The 16,426-nt window shown below is 44.7% G+C and overlaps 1 protein-coding gene across 1 annotated transcript; it reads right to left on the reverse strand.

Moving 5' to 3' along the window:
- Nucleotides 1-10,346: 10,346 nt before the first annotated feature.
- Nucleotides 10,347-12,392, reverse strand: LOC122690530 (melanoma-associated antigen B17-like). The gene is made up of 4 exons (XM_043897464.1): nucleotides 12,278-12,392; nucleotides 11,762-11,837; nucleotides 11,100-11,181; nucleotides 10,347-10,982 (listed from the first exon to the last, which is right to left on the reverse strand). Exons 1-4 carry the CDS (start codon nucleotides 12,390-12,392, stop codon nucleotides 10,347-10,349), a joined length of 909 nt encoding a protein of 302 aa, XP_043753399.1.
- Between the last annotated feature and the right edge of the window lie 4,034 nt (nucleotides 12,393-16,426).

A 16,426-nucleotide genomic window follows, 5' to 3' on the forward strand; every position in this document is an offset into this window, starting at 1 on the left:
ACAACTTAGCAAGTAAACAGCAACAACAAATGACTTAATTAATTATGGCTATGGGAAGAAACCTCCAAATGACTCCTAATAAAATGGTTTGGAGAGCTTCCAGTTTGCTGAACACACGTAGGAGATGTGAAGGTGTTGGAGCTGGACATGGTCTGAGAGCTTCACACCCCTTTCCCACACCTCACTCCAAGCATCTTGTCCATTTGGCTGTTAGGGAGTCAGATGCTTTATGATAAACCAATCATCTAATAAGTCAGCTGCTTCCTCGAGTACTTTGAGCTGATTCAGAAAATTATTCAGCCCTGGGAAGGGTTTGTGGTAACCCTGATTTAAAGCCAGTCAGTCAGAATTACAGGAGACCTGGATTTGACTAAGTGTAAGGCACTCTTGTGGGAATGAGCCCTTAACTTGTGAGATGTGATGCCAACTCCAGGTAGATACTGTCAGAAGCAAATTGAATCATGGTAGATACTCAGCCGGTGTTAAGAGAATTGGTTTGTGTGTGAAAAACAAAGGGAAACTCATACATTTGTTGTCAACAGTATTGAGAATACAAGTGTAAAAAAACTGTTCTTTCCCTTTACAAATGCATTTTCTCCTTTTTCTGTAAATGCAGTGGTTTCCAGTTGTCAGTTTTTTTCTGATATCTGTGTGTTCCTTGCTGCTGTTTCTGCTCTTTAGGTGCTAGTCCTGTTCCTTGGACACAGCCTATTTCTACATTTAATCACTTGGCTATGTGAGAGTGATCTTTGCTCAAGTATTTCTTTATTGGGACATGCTTACCTGGACTTTGTGTCAAGGAGGGCCACCCTGTTAAAATGGTTGATCCATTTTCTGTCTTTTTGTATGATTTAGAAGAATTCAAAGAAGATGGTGATTAGTTTCTCCCTGACCATTTGGTGTAATGGGCCACCAAATCTGGCTTGTCATGGACATTTTGATGGTACTGTGGTTTTGGACTACATTTTCAATTTAGTGATGTATATAGGTTTCTAAAAGTTTTCCCATTTCAGTTTTAAAATTAAAGTCGTGATACTTATAATAAAAACAATCATAAACAACACTACAGAGACCTAAACAATGAACCCAGTAGACCTGAAACTCAGCATCAATCATCCTCAATAATTAGAGGAAACAGCTTGTTAAGGTTAAGTTTAATTATTTATTCATTTGTTTATTGGCTAATCACTCCTGAGACAAAGTTGTGTGCTCCCATTAAAGATATGTAGTGTTTGTTTTCTACTTTGTGGTGGTACTCACAGTTGGTGAGGATCTTCATCTCACCCTTATCCATTAATTTATTAGGGTTGATAGAATGCTAATTCTCTAGTTATTCCCTGGTGGCTGAGAGGTAAACGATCCACCTGCAATGCAGGTGATTTGCAGGAGATGCAGGTTTGCTCCCTGGGTGGGGAAGATCCCCTGGAGGAGGAAATAGCAACCCACTCCAGTATTCTTGCATGAGAAACCACATGGACAGAGGAGCCTAGTCAGCTGCGGTCTAAGGGGTTGCAAAGAGTTGGACACGACTCAGCAACTAAACAAGAGTACACACACACACACAGTGGAATCAATCATTTGATTATATTATACAGAATGTTATATATTAAAAATATAATTCATATGTGTATATATTCAGATAACATTTTAAAGCAAATAATTCTGTGCCATTGGTTCATTCACAGTGTTTTGCAGTCACTCCCTCTGTCTTATTTAAACATATCCTTCATTCCAAGAAGTAACTGCTACCAACCGGAAAATTATGTTCACCTCTTGGTGAGTGTTGAGCCAAATGACACAGCCAAATCAAAGAGCAGGAGAAGGAAGGATTTATTACTTGCAGCAAGTAAGGAGAACAGCTAGGATTGTTCCCAAAGCAGTGCTTCCCTGGACAGCAAAATTGGGAAAATTTAAATCTAATGGTACATACATATTCATGAAGGGGCTTGAGCAGCAGAGAGTTCAGCATAAAGTTGACACAAAGGTTGATGGAGTCCAAGCTTTACAGGTGATTGAAGTCAAGAAGGTCAGAAAAGATAAAATCACCATTCCTTAGGTTCCAGTTGATCTTGAGGTTGATCACTTGAGGGGGGTTTGAATTCTGCAAAACAGCTGAAGGATGTGCTTCAGGCTAATGTTTACCCTTGAAAGGACTGGGACTCTTTACAACTGATTTATTACCTTCACTACTGATACTACTCCTGCCTGATAACAGTCACTCATTGCTGCATTCTTTTGTTTCCTTAAGTTCATTATTACTGATGTCTGTTCAAGGGCAAACATTGTCCAGAGGCTTTGATCACAAAATGACTTAGGCCAAAAATGGCTTCTCTTATGTCAGGAAACCCATGCCAAGTTCTCTTTCTTCAGGACCACCTACCCTATCTGCTTACTTTACCTCTTACCCTTCAAAAAATTGCTTCTCATTCACACTACTCCCGAGTCCCTGGTAAGCATCCGTCTGCTCTCTGTCACTTTGAATTTGCTTATCCTGGATAATTCATAGAAATGGTGTCATATAGTATGTGATCTTTTCTTTTAGCATAATGTTTCCGAGGCTCATCCATGGTGTCTCAGTTATTACTACTTCATTCCTCTTTATGACTATATCCTATTCCATTTTAAGAATATACAACATTTTGTTTATTTGTTGATAGAAATTTGGATTGTTTGCAGTTTGGGGCTTTTATGAATAATGCAGCTTTTAATATTTGTGTACAAATATTTGTTTGATTACAAGTTCTAAATTGTGTAAATTATATACCTAGGAATAGAACTGCTGGGTCCTATGGTAATTTTTTTCTTTAAATTTGAGGAGGTCCCCAACTGTTTTCCAGAGAGACCGAACCATTTTGCATTCTTACCAGCAACACAGGAGGGATCGAATGGTGTTCTTATATACATTTTCCTAATGATCCTGAGCATCTTTTCATATACTTTTTGGCCACTGGTTTATCTCTTTTGCAGAAATGTCTCTTCAAGTCCTTTACTTACTTTTCAAAATTGAACTGTTGGTCTTTCTGTTATTTGACTTCACATTTCCCACAGAAACTGGAGACAAAGGCTCTGCCCTTCCTTCCTTTTACATTTCAATGGAAAGGCTTTCAGGTCCTTGAGAAGGAACTCATGGGTAGTAGGACATACATACATCTGAAAGGGACAGAGGAAGGATTTATAATTGTGAGAGTTTTTTTTTTTTTTTTTGTCTTTGTTTTAAATAGACACTCTCAGTAAAGGAAGATCAGGGGCTTATGTCAGATGTTGGCTGGAACAGATTCCTTTGGTAGCTTTGAAATTTTCTACACAGGAATTGAGGGGTAGTCGAGTTGTCCTAGAATGTGGCCTAGGAAAGCACATTCCTAGAAAGCATGTGCTAGAGGTGAGTCAAGGTTCTTAATGCAGATGTTTGGACAGAGTTGTTCATGCCAATAGTTTCTGCACTGCTCTGTTCCTAACCTCAACTTGCAGTTCCTTGACACTTTGCCCTTTTCATAGGTAGTTCAAAACTTGACAGGTTTCTTATTCAAGGTAGGTAGGGAAGTAAGAACATATCTGCTAGCAAAATAATGTTTCATAAAATAATGTCTGTGATCAAAGGAATGCCATCAGGTACTGTAATGTAACCATAGGAGTGGCACCCATCACCTTGACATATCTATTGATTAGAAGTAAAGGAGCTGGACAGATATTTCTCCAAAGAAGACATACAAAAGGCCAACAAGTCCATGAAAAGTTGCTCACCACCACTCAATTCAGTTCAGTCTCTCAGTCGTGTCCAACTCTTTGTGACCCCATAGACTGTAGCATGCCAGGCTTCCCTGTCCATCGCCAAGTCCTGGAGCTTACTCAAACTCATGTCCATCGAGTCCATGATGCCATCCAACAAATCTCACCCTCTGTCATCCCCTTCTCCCGCCTTCAATCTTTCCAATATTTGTTTTTACAATTTATGGATCTATTATTTCAAAATAAAGGGTTTGAAATAAACAGGGAGGCTGCAACTCGTAGTTCAGTTGCTGGTGTCCAGGTTCTCTCTCCTTATAGGACAGGCTTCCTAAGCCTGTTGCAATTGACTGAGTCACCTGATTAGAATATGCTTCTGATAGAGGCAGTGATTTAAAATAGAATGCTGAGCTTTACAAAGACATTAGGATATGAGGAAATGCTTATGTAAACAGAGAAAGAGAGTCAAGAGATAATCTCTGAGTTACAAGAAGTGGAAAAGGCTATAAAGGATAGAGACTATGTCTGCAAAAAGGGGAGCATATTAACTTCAGCTTCAAAAGGAATACAGGGGATAATTGAAACTGCTGGCGATCTTTGTGGTTAGGTCATCTTACCCTGTTGGCTTTTGCCAGCAATGGATGCAACATTCTTAGTAACACAGACATCTTTTCATTCAACAGTAACATCTCAGACAGTGAAAGGTGATTTATGTTTTACTCTAAAGATCATGAGAAGACAGTGGGAATGGCTGATATGTAACAATTTAAAAAATCTTTTCAAATCCATCAGAGTTATTACAATAACAAAGAGGTAGTTTGTGTGTCCTTTCTCCACAGTCATGTAACGGGATGCAAATTCTACATCTCTAAATAAGGGAAATGTAGAATCTAGATTCTACACAATGTGGAAAATCTTTAGAGCCGTAGGACAGGAAGGATTCTCTTCTGTCAGACATCAACAAGACCTCTCCCAAAATGTGGGAAAGTGGGACAAACACAAGAAGAACTGGTGAAGGAGAAGAGTTGTGAGGAGCTTGTTGTTGAGTCCTGTCTGATTCTTTGCAACAACATTGACTGTAGCCTGCCAGGCACCAGTGTTCATAGGATTTCTGAGGCAAGAATACTAGAATGGGTTGCCTTTCCCTTCTTCAGGGGCACTTCCCAACCCAAGGATCGAACCTGGGTTTCCTTCATTGCAGGCAGATTCTTTACCCTCTGAGCCACCAGGGAAGCCCCCTTTCTAAAGGTAGCCAAATAATTTTTAGACCATGTTCTTTTTTCTTTTTTGGTCCATTCCAACCCTGCAGACACTGTTGGTTTGAATTTTATAAGCACACAAACTGGAGGCATTCATGGCTTACAGTGTCTGGATTTGTACACACAAAGGGAAAGATATTGGGAGTCTAGGTGCAGAGAAATGCAGAAGAAAGTGACTCTAGTTCTAGCACTGTGAACCAGTTTCATAGCCCAAAGTTGAAAAATTTGGATGGGGTGGCATGGAGACCTCCTCTGTTTGAAGATATTCACCTGGGGTTGGGACTTGAGCCCACATGCCTGGGACTGAAACCCACCTGGCCGGGACTTGAATCCAGCCAAAATCCTGTTTGGGACTTGAACCATGGTCTTTTAACTAGAATCACTCAACTAGTGCCTGGACTTACCGAGGCTCAGCTTCTTTGTGTCTCAGCATAGAAGGAATTCAGAAAGGCAAAATGTAAGACAGGAAATAGAATTATTAATATAGGATGCTTGTAAGAGATGGAAGCAGGCAGGTGATGGAGCTCTGCCCTGAGGATTAAGTGGGCTACATTTTATAGTCAAAGGAAAGTGAAAGAGGGGGAAAGACTGACTTCTGTGAATAGAGCTCAGGCCTACATCACTCATTCCCACTTCATTTGGGGCAGGAGAGTATCTGACCCTATGAGGTCAAGCTCGGATTATCATAGTACATCTTCAAATCAGTAAAGGGTGGTGACATTCTTCTTTTACCTATGGGACTGGAGCATATCTCATGTGTTAATTATGGCTTTATATTTAAGCAAGCCTGCTTCCTTTCATGGCTTTCTGGTACTTTTTTTTTTTCCATTTATTTTCATTAGTTGGAGGCTAATGACTTTAAAATATTGTAGTGGTTTTTGCCATACATTGACATGAATCAGCCATGGATTTACATGTATTCCCCATCCCGATCTGAGAGATCAGTAACTTATAGTGGTCTCCCAAAGGTTCCTAGGTTTCTCTATCTCCAGGCCCCTACTAGACTCCTATAGCTACCCGTCTGTCTGTCTGTCTGTGCTCAGGCCCTCATTCGTGTCTGACTCGTTGCAACCCCATGAACTGTAGCACTCCAGGCTGTCTGTCTGTGGGATTCTCCAGGCAGGAGTATTGGAATGGGTAGCCATTTTCCTCCAGGGGATGTTGCACACCCAGGGATTGAACCTTCGTCTCATGCATCGCAGGTGGATGCTTTTTCACCGAGTCACCTGAGACAGCTACCTGTATCCTATGCTATTGTATCCCTGTCATATGGAAGCAGGCTCCCCCAGCCAAGAGCAGTCATTTCTCTTGGTGGGTGTCCTCTCCATGAGGGTCTCCAGCTTGGACCATTGTCTGGAATTTAGTGAGCAAGGTTCTTCCCAACAAGAGGAGGGGACAGTCTTGCATGATCAGAAACTGATGATCAAAGGTAAACCTCCTAGCAAGGACTTGATGGGAGGGGCAGGTCACTTGGTTTGGCACCTTCCTTCCATCCCCATTATCATGGAGGATTGGAATGACAAGGTCCAAGGGAAATCAGCACAGGGGAGCTGCCCCACATATAAAATAACTGTCCTCCCTGCCACATCAAGGGTTACCTGAGGCTCCTCTGGAGAAATGACCAGGTGTCCTTTGGGAGCCAGGGAGTTTCCGGGGCTCCATGAGTATTCGGTCCCCTCGGCCAGCTTGGTCTGGCAGCCTCGAGTCTCCTATAGGACTGGAGGGACTGTGGTCATGATTCTGGTGGCCCTCTAATTTGTGTATCTATCGGGTCGGGTACTAGTGTTTTCCCAAACAGGGAGCATTCGTCCTTCCAGTCAGCCTCCTGGCTGTACGTAGATCCATCCTTTGTGCATGAGACAGTGGCTCTGATCCAGGCTGCCTGGATTCTGTCCCCGCCATGGGCTTTGGTAAGGGAGAGTAACCCTGAGGTGGTGAGGGGTTTGAGCTGTCACTTTGTGTAATCATGCTTTTTCCTGTTGTCCCTGAATCTTTTTTGCCTGCTCAACCCTATCTCTATCATTGAGTATGCCAAAGGCAAAATCCATGAGTTGATTTATGGGGGTCTTTGGTCTAAAGCTGCCTACATGGTACATTAGAGGAAGATGTTCTGGCAGACTGTTCCACACCCTCAGAACTGGGAAGGCAGCAGTTCAGGTTGTGGTTCTTGGGAAAGTAGACTAAGAAGCTGATCATATAAAATATCAGTCTCCTGTTGGAGAAAGAGGCACTTTGAAAGGGGTGTGAGCGCTTTCACAGGAGGGAGTTAAAAGGAGTTCTTTAGACATGGATTTTGGAATATGGTCATGAACATTTGGATCCATGGGACTTCACTCCTCCCAGCCCATTTTTGGGTTAGGATGTCAGAAGACAGGGACCAATGGGAGTTATTTGTTCTGGTGCACTCCCAGTGTCAACAGTGGGTTCCCTGTGAGCACCTGAAATCTACCTGGTTGGTGAGCCTGAGAAGGCCCATTGGGTTAGTCTTGAAAAGGAACAGAAGCCAGTGGGAGGAAAAATGATCAGCGTACAAGGGCCTACAGTCTTCAGAGAGGGAGGGAAGAGACCTAGGCTGTGAGCCAACTAAAGTGTTTACCGTCATCACTGAAGTGAAAGAAAAAGAGAGAGCCGAAAGGTAGGACTGGAGCAGCACAAGGCAATGATACCAATACTAGGCAAAAGGTCCCCTCAGGCTATTGTTGTTGTGATGTTGAAGAGGGCTCCTCTTTGGACTCCTGAAGTGGCTCCTTGCTAAGAATCCGCCTGCAGTGCAGGAGATGTGGGTTAAATCACAGGATTGGGGAGATACACTAAAGAAGGAAATGGTAATCCACTCAAGTATTGTTGCCTGGGAAATCCTGTGGACAGAGGATCCAGGGGGGCTACAGTCCAAGGGGCCACAAAGGGTTGGGCATGACTTAGCAACTGACCACATAACTCTATAGAGTGAAAGAGGCAACACCTAACCAGCAAGGAGGCCCAGAGATCAAGAGACAGTCTGAGAAGTCTGGAGAGCAGGATAAAAGCGAAATTCAGGATACGAGGGAAGGTGTAGAGCTATGAAGTGGGGGAGGCTGGAGTTCCTGGTTGTAGATCTTGGGGTAAGTGGACTGTCTCCTAGGCAGAGAGTCCTAAGCCTGCTGAGAAAGGTGCTCACTTACTGCCTCTGCTCTGGGGTTGACAAAGTCTGCTTGAGATCCCCAGGAGGGAGGGGCTCGCCCACAGTGTAAGGTCGGGGTGCAGTGAGGCGGGCCAAAAATCTAGAGAAGGATGCAGAGTTCCCCAGTTTTGGCCCCTGATGCAGTTCTGGAGTCCCAGAATCAGACTGGGATTAAGAACATGTAGGGACGGAATTGGGCTCAAGGAGTTACAAAGGGGAAACTCACCCAATCAAGTCCCTGATTATTTGTATGGTCTTAATTTGAACGTCATGCAGTTTTCTCCATTAAACTTCTCACCTCAAAATGGATAGAGCCATAGAGGAAGTGACAAAGACTAAGAGGAGAAAAGTCTTGGCCTCAGTGGATGCCTTCACCATTGGAAATTCTGTTTCTACCAGGCCCCAAGGACAGTGTCAACTGCCACCCAAGTGTTCTGGGCGTATGCACAGCCTGGGGGTACTCCTTGCAGCTCTTAATTGAAGGCAGCCATGACTCAGTGAGCTGACCCAGATCTTGTCCTGTGGGTCATGGAAGGAGAACAAAGCAGAGAGTGACAGCAAGCAAGTATTCATGGGAGAGACAGAGCGAAAGTCAGGGGTCTCCAGCCAGCAGTTTGGGCAAGACCACTGGAGTTCACTGCGACAGCAATCCTAGTCACAGTACCAAGTATGTCACTGGTGAAAAGAGATTTCCTCAGTTCTTGCCCTTGCAAAGAAAGGGAAGGACTCTGGACTAGTGTACATCAGGGGACTTGTCTTATGAAGGTCACTTTATCAGTCTTGTGAACTTGAGAAAATTGCATGGTATCCATCTATAAATGGAGTCTGCTAAATCCTATCCTACATGAATGCTGGAATGCATGTAATACATATAAAGCAGAGTCATGCTGATTAAGAAACACTGGTCTTTAATTTAATGGAACTTATGATTATTATGAACCTCCAAAGTACTACCTTCCTATCTGAGGTTATTTTTATCCAGTAGATAGCAGAGACTATGCAGTGCATTTGGACAAAATAAATAAATATTCTTAAATGAGCTAAATTCAGGCAAAATATATTTTATTTTTACCAAAAAAAAAAAAAAAAAAAAGGTTACAGGAAATAAGGAAAACTACAAACTAAAGGCTTTTTCCATTATTTTTGCTTAATTGTTTTTTGGTTTCTCAAAATTTTCTGTGGTCGTGTTTCACATTACCATGAAAATCTCTCTTTCAACAACATCTTACCTACTTCCAGATCATAAAGAAAATACAGATGGTTCATGAATTTGTTTTACATCTACCAAATCTGCAACTTTAAAAACCTTAAGACAGCAATACATAAGACAGGAGTATCATTACTGAATCAATATTCTGAAGAAAAAGAATCTGGTAGAAGTAAAAATGAAAAAAATGAAATAAATAATATGTAGAATAATATGTAGTTTAAAACAGGAAGAAAATAGAGATCTAAACTTGGTTTGCTCGACCCCTACTAACCTGCACTGTATAGAAGCTTGACTACTCTTTGAGAAAATTCTGTTCCAATGTCATCTTACCTCGTTTAGATGGTGAACAACATATTCAATACTTTCAATGTGTTTTACAAATACCCAAACTGTGGCTTTCAAAACTTTAAACAGCAAACTGTGATTTATATGATTAATACATTTGTATTCTGAAGCACAATAAACCTTATGAAAAGTAACATTTGAAAATACTAAACTCCTCCCTCATCTCCTTACCAATCTAATTTAAATCAACTTTCACTAGCTATTTCTCCTATGGATAAAGGAAACAAGATATATATTTTGTTGAAATGAATTGTACCTAAACTCCCTTACTGCATAAAAGTGTAAAGAACATACAAGTTTTGTTCCTTCCACCCCTACTACTCTTTACTAGTTAGGAGCCTGACAGCTCTGTTCCAACACAAAAGGGAAGAAAATGGCCGGGTCCCCCTCCCTAGATGTGGGAGGAGTTGTAGGACTATGCCCTGGAAGGGGCAACTGGCTTCAGCCATCGTTGGAGCCCTGGCCGCGCCTCTCAGCCCTGCTCTCTCCGCCGGATCTCTCAGAGCCTTGTCATAGAAGTCTGGGAAGGAACTAGGGACCATATGGAGGATCTTGGCCAGCACCTCCAACACCTGCATCTTTCTGGTCTCAGCACAATCTCTCGGGCCCCCAGGAACTCTTAGCATGGAGAATCACTATTGGGCCCCTGTCAGTACATCAGGTACTTCCTCTGCACCAGATCTTTGGTGATGAGCCTTCTGGTCTCCCCAAAGATCCAGTGCCTCCACCCAGCATAGACCTCCAACACACTGAGTAATTCCCAGATCTCCTCCCCAGTTGCGTGGTTACCCTTCACGAAGATAATGCCGAGGAGCACCATGAGGAGACCGGACTTGGGCAGCCCTCCTTCATCACTTGGACCTTCATCGCCCCTGAGGTTGAGCTTGCTGATGAGGGCATAGATCTTCCTGCTACAGTCGACATCCATCAGCTCCAGGCCAAACACCAGCTCCACACGCTCAGAGGCTCTCCTGAGGATCTTGGGGAAGTGCTGCCTGTACAACCTGCTGACGACCTTCAGCAGGGTGTTCTGTGTAAGGGGCTGCTGCTTGGGGTACTTGTCCAGCAGGAACCCCACCAGCATGCTGGCCTTTGGAGTCAGAGGATCTTTGCGAGTACTCTGAGTGGCCGGGGCTGCCTGGGAGGCACCTACACTTTCCTCCTCTGGGCCCTGGGCACCTTCATCAGATCCTGTGCAGAAAGGCCCTGCATCAGGAGAGCTAGGGGCCATGGCTCCCTGAAGCTCCTGGTGATCACCAGAAGCAGGGGAGCTGGAGGAAAAACCCTGAGGGACAGACAAGGGGGAGGAGGGGACGCCTCTTCGGGGGCTGCAGCACTAGCCTGGGCCTCCTGGGAAGTGAGCGTCTCCCTGGACCTGTGGCATTTCACACGGGCATGGTACTTGTTCTTGTGCCTCCGAGGCATGGTGACACAGGTTATGGATCACAGGCGTGTGTAGGCAGGGTGGCAGGCAAGGAGGGCACCTAAAGGAGGGGCAAGCAGATGTTGTGAGCAACTTCAGTGAGGAGAGTCCTCCCTGGCTTTACACAAAGCCGCCTCTGAGGGGTCCTTGAGGCCAGTCCTCGTGGACCGACAAGTCTCGTGTTCTCCTGTTGAGCCTGTGCGTTGAGACCGCTGAGTAGGAAGTGAGAGTGATTGCTGGGGCGCAGCCAGACAGCCCTGCCTGGGCGATAGAGGGAGGCCTGTTGGGGCTGGCACGGGGGCAGTTCCTCTCAGTTCACATTCAGAGTCATGGTAAAAACTGGGGCAGACTCCCTCATGTCCACCCCCACCTACAAACCCACCCACCCTGTTCCCTTTCTCGCTCTGAAGTTGATACTGCCACCTTCCCTGTCACCCCAGAGGAGGAGAGGAGGGAGTGCTCAGGCCCCCATTGAAGAGTGCCGGCACCCGCCCTTCTGCTGTCTCGAGACTGCCCCTTCACAAGCAAGCTCCAATATCCCCTGACAGACCCCGCCCCCGTCCCCGTGTTTGAATGGGAGGAAGTGCTGACCACAGGGGAGGGTCCTGAGTTGGCCATGTGATACGGAAGATGGTCATTACCCTGCCTCCTCCTGAGCCCTGACATCCTCCCTCTGATGACGGGCTGCCAGTTCTTCAGAACGAGGTCTCCGCTTCCCTGAGTGTCCCGTGACGGCGATCGCAGTCAGGGATCCCCTCAGCCTTTAGAACTGCTGAGGTGCTGAGCAGTTGCTCATAGGCCAAGTCACGCTGGGTAAGAGGTAGGGCGTGGCCGCCAATCTGGGGTGTGGAGACCCTCAGTCCCCCCACAGGTCCCTCCTTCACTCCACAGAATCCCAGACTTCCTTCTACTGAACAGAGCCAGGGTCCACCAACCCTGCACCCAGATCCACCACCCCTGGACCCAGGTTATGTCCTAAGAACCCGCATACGAAGCGGAAGTACATTGCACCTAAGAGCCAGACCCGAGCTTCCAGGTGGAGAGCAGGGGCAGGGTTGCCGCGGAGTCATGAAGTCCCCTCTTTTTGGATGGAAAGGGTGTTGGGACTGCCAGGGCATATCTTTGTAACTATGCAGTGCACTTGTAACTCATGTCACCTCCGACTTGGACACCTGATGAGACCTCGGACTCCTCCCTCTGGTTGAAACTACAGCAGCTCTCAAAGATGGCATCAAGCCCCAGCCTGGTTCGCGGGCCGTCACTTCCTATCATGCGCATCTGGGCTCCAGGAGGACAGCAGGGGCGGGGCCTGGGTGGGCGGGCTTCCGGGGGAATTTCCTGCAAGCTGGGGATGTGGTCCTTTCTTGGACTCATAAGGGGGTCCTGTGACTTCCCTGCTGAGCTCAGTCAGCTGGCCTCACTCCTTGCCTCGCACTTCTCTCAGTAAACCAAGCAGGAAGAATTTGGGAGCCCGAGCCTGACAGCCTTCCTGGAGCTGCTGAGACGGACAGTGAGGGCACTCTGGGGTCCCTTCTTGTGTGCTGAGTGATGCTCTCTGTCCTCTATCCCTGTCTTGCCCTGACCGTAATGCTGCGTTATGTCCCGCCTGCTGACCTGAGGACAGGGCCTCACCTGGAAGATGTCAAATCGCCAGAGGCCTGGTGAGAAGTGCACCGGCATCTCATCTGGACGCTTCTGCCTAAGGTTTCCTGGAAATGGCTGCTGCAGGTAAGATAAGCGAGAGGGAAGGGTGGGAGAATGCCTTCTGTGGCGTGGAACTCCTCACATCTAACTCAGGATCTTACTGTTGACTGCAGGCGGAGCCTGGAAATCCTTCCCTTTCTGGTATAAATCCACCCCTGTCCCCAACCATGGCCCACACAATCCCAGCACAGAAAGTGAAGGGGATCGTTAGCCTGGCAGTTCTCACTGTGGACTCTTCGTCGACTGCAGGGGCATTGCTCAAAAGTTCTGAGATGAATTTCTGTCCTTTCGTACACTTACTGTGATACAAGCTTTTCTCTTCTAGTCCATGTGTGATAGTCTCTTAAGGTGATCATTTAAAAGTGCCAGTTGTCAACCACTAACAAAGTTTGTGCTGGTTATTTCATGACCTCTGGGCCATACTGCCATGTCCACCCCAAACGTTGGTGCCCCATGATCCTGGCATGGGGCTCTGGGATGCTGCCTCAGGTTCCTTCAGTGAAGCAGTAGAGATTCATGGTCCCACGGCCCGGTGGAAGAATAAACTGGTCCAGTTCAAAGCCTTTTCCAGCTGATCCTGTTGTCTGTTTCCTTTGTGGCCTGCACACCTGTGTCAGCCTCAAAGTACTCCCCGACCTGGGCACTCATAGGGATCAGTTCAGTGGAGTCTTATTGTCCCTCAGGGATTATTTAGTTTTGTGTTCTTGCTTTTTTTATTTGTCTTTATTCCTTGTATAAGTTTTCCATGGTTTGTTCTGGGTACAGGAAACAGCCGCCTACGTTTGATTATGGTCTCAGCTACTCTGAATGTGGAACTAAATCTGTAAAGGATTTAAGGAAAATCGACAGTCTTACAATATGTCCTCATGAATACACATAGCATACTATTCTGTTTGAGACTTCTTTTTCCTGAGGCGCTCAGGAAATTCTTCTTGTTGCCTTAGTGTAGACTGCATACATTTTTCTAAGGTTTCTTTGTAGCTCCATTATTTATATTGCTGCTTTTTTTTTATGATGTGTTTTCTATTACATGGTCTGAGTATTGTAGGTTGTTCTAGACCAGTCTCTTGATTTTGCTGTGTTGATCTTTTTTATGCCAGGTTTCTGAAGTTTGTTACATGTGTCAATATCTTCTGTGCCTGTTTCCTAAGAATTTTAATTCGAGGATCAAATTCTTACCATGATATTTTGCTTTTCATTATTGTTGACTTTTATTCATTTTGCATTGGTGCCTATAACTCTGTACTGGCTATGTGTTCTTATCTGTATTTTTTTCTAGTTTTTACATTAGTCGACTTTTAAAAAGTTGTTTTAATCGACAGATAGTTGCTTTATAATGTTGTGTTGTTTCTGCTATACACCAGGATGAATCAGCTCTAAGTATACATATTCCTCCTGGCTGATGAGACTTCCTCCCACCCCCTCATCTCACCCCTCTGGGCTGTCACACAGCACCAGGCTGAGCTCCCTGTATTATATAGCAATTTCCCGCCAGCTATCTTTTGTACACATGGTACTCTATATTTGTCAGTGCCACTCTCTCAATTCGTCCTACCCACTCCTTCCCTTGTTGTGTCCACATGTCCATTCTCTACATCTGTGTCACTATTCCTGCCTTTCAATTGGTTCTTAAGAACCATTTTCTACTTTCCATGTATATGTGTTAATGTACATTATTTTTCTGTTTGTAACTTACTTTGCTGTGTATAACAGGCTCTAGGTGCATCCACCTCACTGCAAGTGACTTACATGCGTTCCTTTTTATGGCTAATATTCCATTGTATGTGGCTACCACAACTTCTTTATCCAGTCATCTGTCAGCTGAAGTCTACTTTGCTTCCATGTCCTGTCTATTCTAAGTAGTGCTGCAATGAACACTGGATACAGGCGTCTTTTCAATTATTCTTTTCTCAGTGTATATGCCCAGTATTTCTATTGCTGGCTCATACGGTAGTTTGAATCCTAGTTTTTAAAGGAATCTCCCTAGTGTTCTCCAGGGTGGCTATATCAATTTCCATTCCCACCTTTTCTCTAAACGCTCCCCAGCATTTACTGCTTGTACAATTTTTGATGATGGCCGTTCTGACCTGTATGAGGTGACACCTCATTGTAAATTTTCTCATGATGAGCGATGTAGCTCTTCTTTTCATGTGTTTATGTGTTTGTTGCCCCTCTGTATTTCTCTTTTAAAAGAACAGATTCAGAATTAGAGAAAATTCAGCAGAGAGTATAGAGAGTTCCCATACAGCCACTCTCTTCCTCCACTTGGTATCTTCTATTATGAGCATCTTGTATTGGTTCAATGGATACCAGTTCATTTTTTACAACTGATCAACAAATGTCAACTTGTTATTATTAACTATTGTCCATTGTTTACAATGGATTTTCCTTTTTGTGTTTTACAGTTCTTTCAGTTCAGTTCAGTCACTCAGTCGTGTCCGACTCTTTGCGACCCCATGATTCGCAGCACACCACGCCTCCCTGTCCATCACAAACTCCTGGAGTTTACTCAAACACATCCCCATAAAGTCGGTGATGCTATCCAGCCATCTCATCCTCTGTCATCCCTTATCCTCCTGCCCACAATCCCTCCCAGCATCAGGGTCTTTTCCAACGAGTCAACTCTTCGCACGAGCTGGCCAAAGTATTGGAGTTTCAGCTTCATCATCAGTCCTTCCAATGAACACCGAGGACTTATCTCCTTCAGGATGGACTGGTTGGATCTCCTTGCTGTCCAAGGGACTCTCAAGAGTCTTCTCCAACACCACAGTTCAAAGGCATCAATTTTTCGGCGCTCAGCTTTCTTCACAGTCCAATTCTCACATCCATACATGACCACTGGAAAAACCATCGCCTTGACCAGATGGACCTTTGGTGGCAAAGTAATGACTCTGCTTTTTAATATGCTATCTAGGTTGGTCATAACTTTCCTTACAATGAGTAAGCCTCTTTTAATTTCATGGCTGCAGTCACCATCTGCAGTGATTTTGGAGCCCCCAAAAATAAAGTCTGACACTGTTTCCACTGTCTCCCCATCTATTTCCCATGAGTTGATGGGAAGTGACCAGATCCCAGATCCCAGATCCTAATATCATGACCAGATGCCATGATCTTAGTTTTCTGAATGTTAAGCTTTAAGCCAACTTTTTCACTCTCCTCTTTCACTTTCATCAAGAGGCTTTTTTGTTCCTCTTCACTTTCTGCCATAAGGGTGGTGTCATCTGCATATCTGAGGTTATTGATATTTCTCCTGGCAATCTGGATTCCAGCTTGTGCTTCTTCCAACCCAGCGTTTCTCATGATCTACTCTGCATATAAGTTAATAAGCAGGGTGACAATATACAGCCTTGACATACTCCTTTTCCTATCTGGAACCAGTGTGTTGTTCCATGTCCAGTTCTAAGTCTTGCTTCCTGACCTGCATACAGGTTTCTCAAGCGGCAGTTCAGGTGGTCTGGTATTCCCATCTCGTTCAGAATTTTCCACAGTTTATTGTGATCCACACAGTCGAAGGCTTTGGCATAGACAATAAAGCAGAAATAGATGTTTTTCTGGAACTCTCTTCTTCTTTAGTGTTTGACAAATGCCTGATCTTATCAACT

This window comes from Cervus elaphus, chromosome X (assembly GCF_910594005.1).
Source record: "Cervus elaphus chromosome X, mCerEla1.1, whole genome shotgun sequence".
NCBI classification, from domain to species: domain Eukaryota; kingdom Metazoa; phylum Chordata; class Mammalia; order Artiodactyla; family Cervidae; genus Cervus; species Cervus elaphus.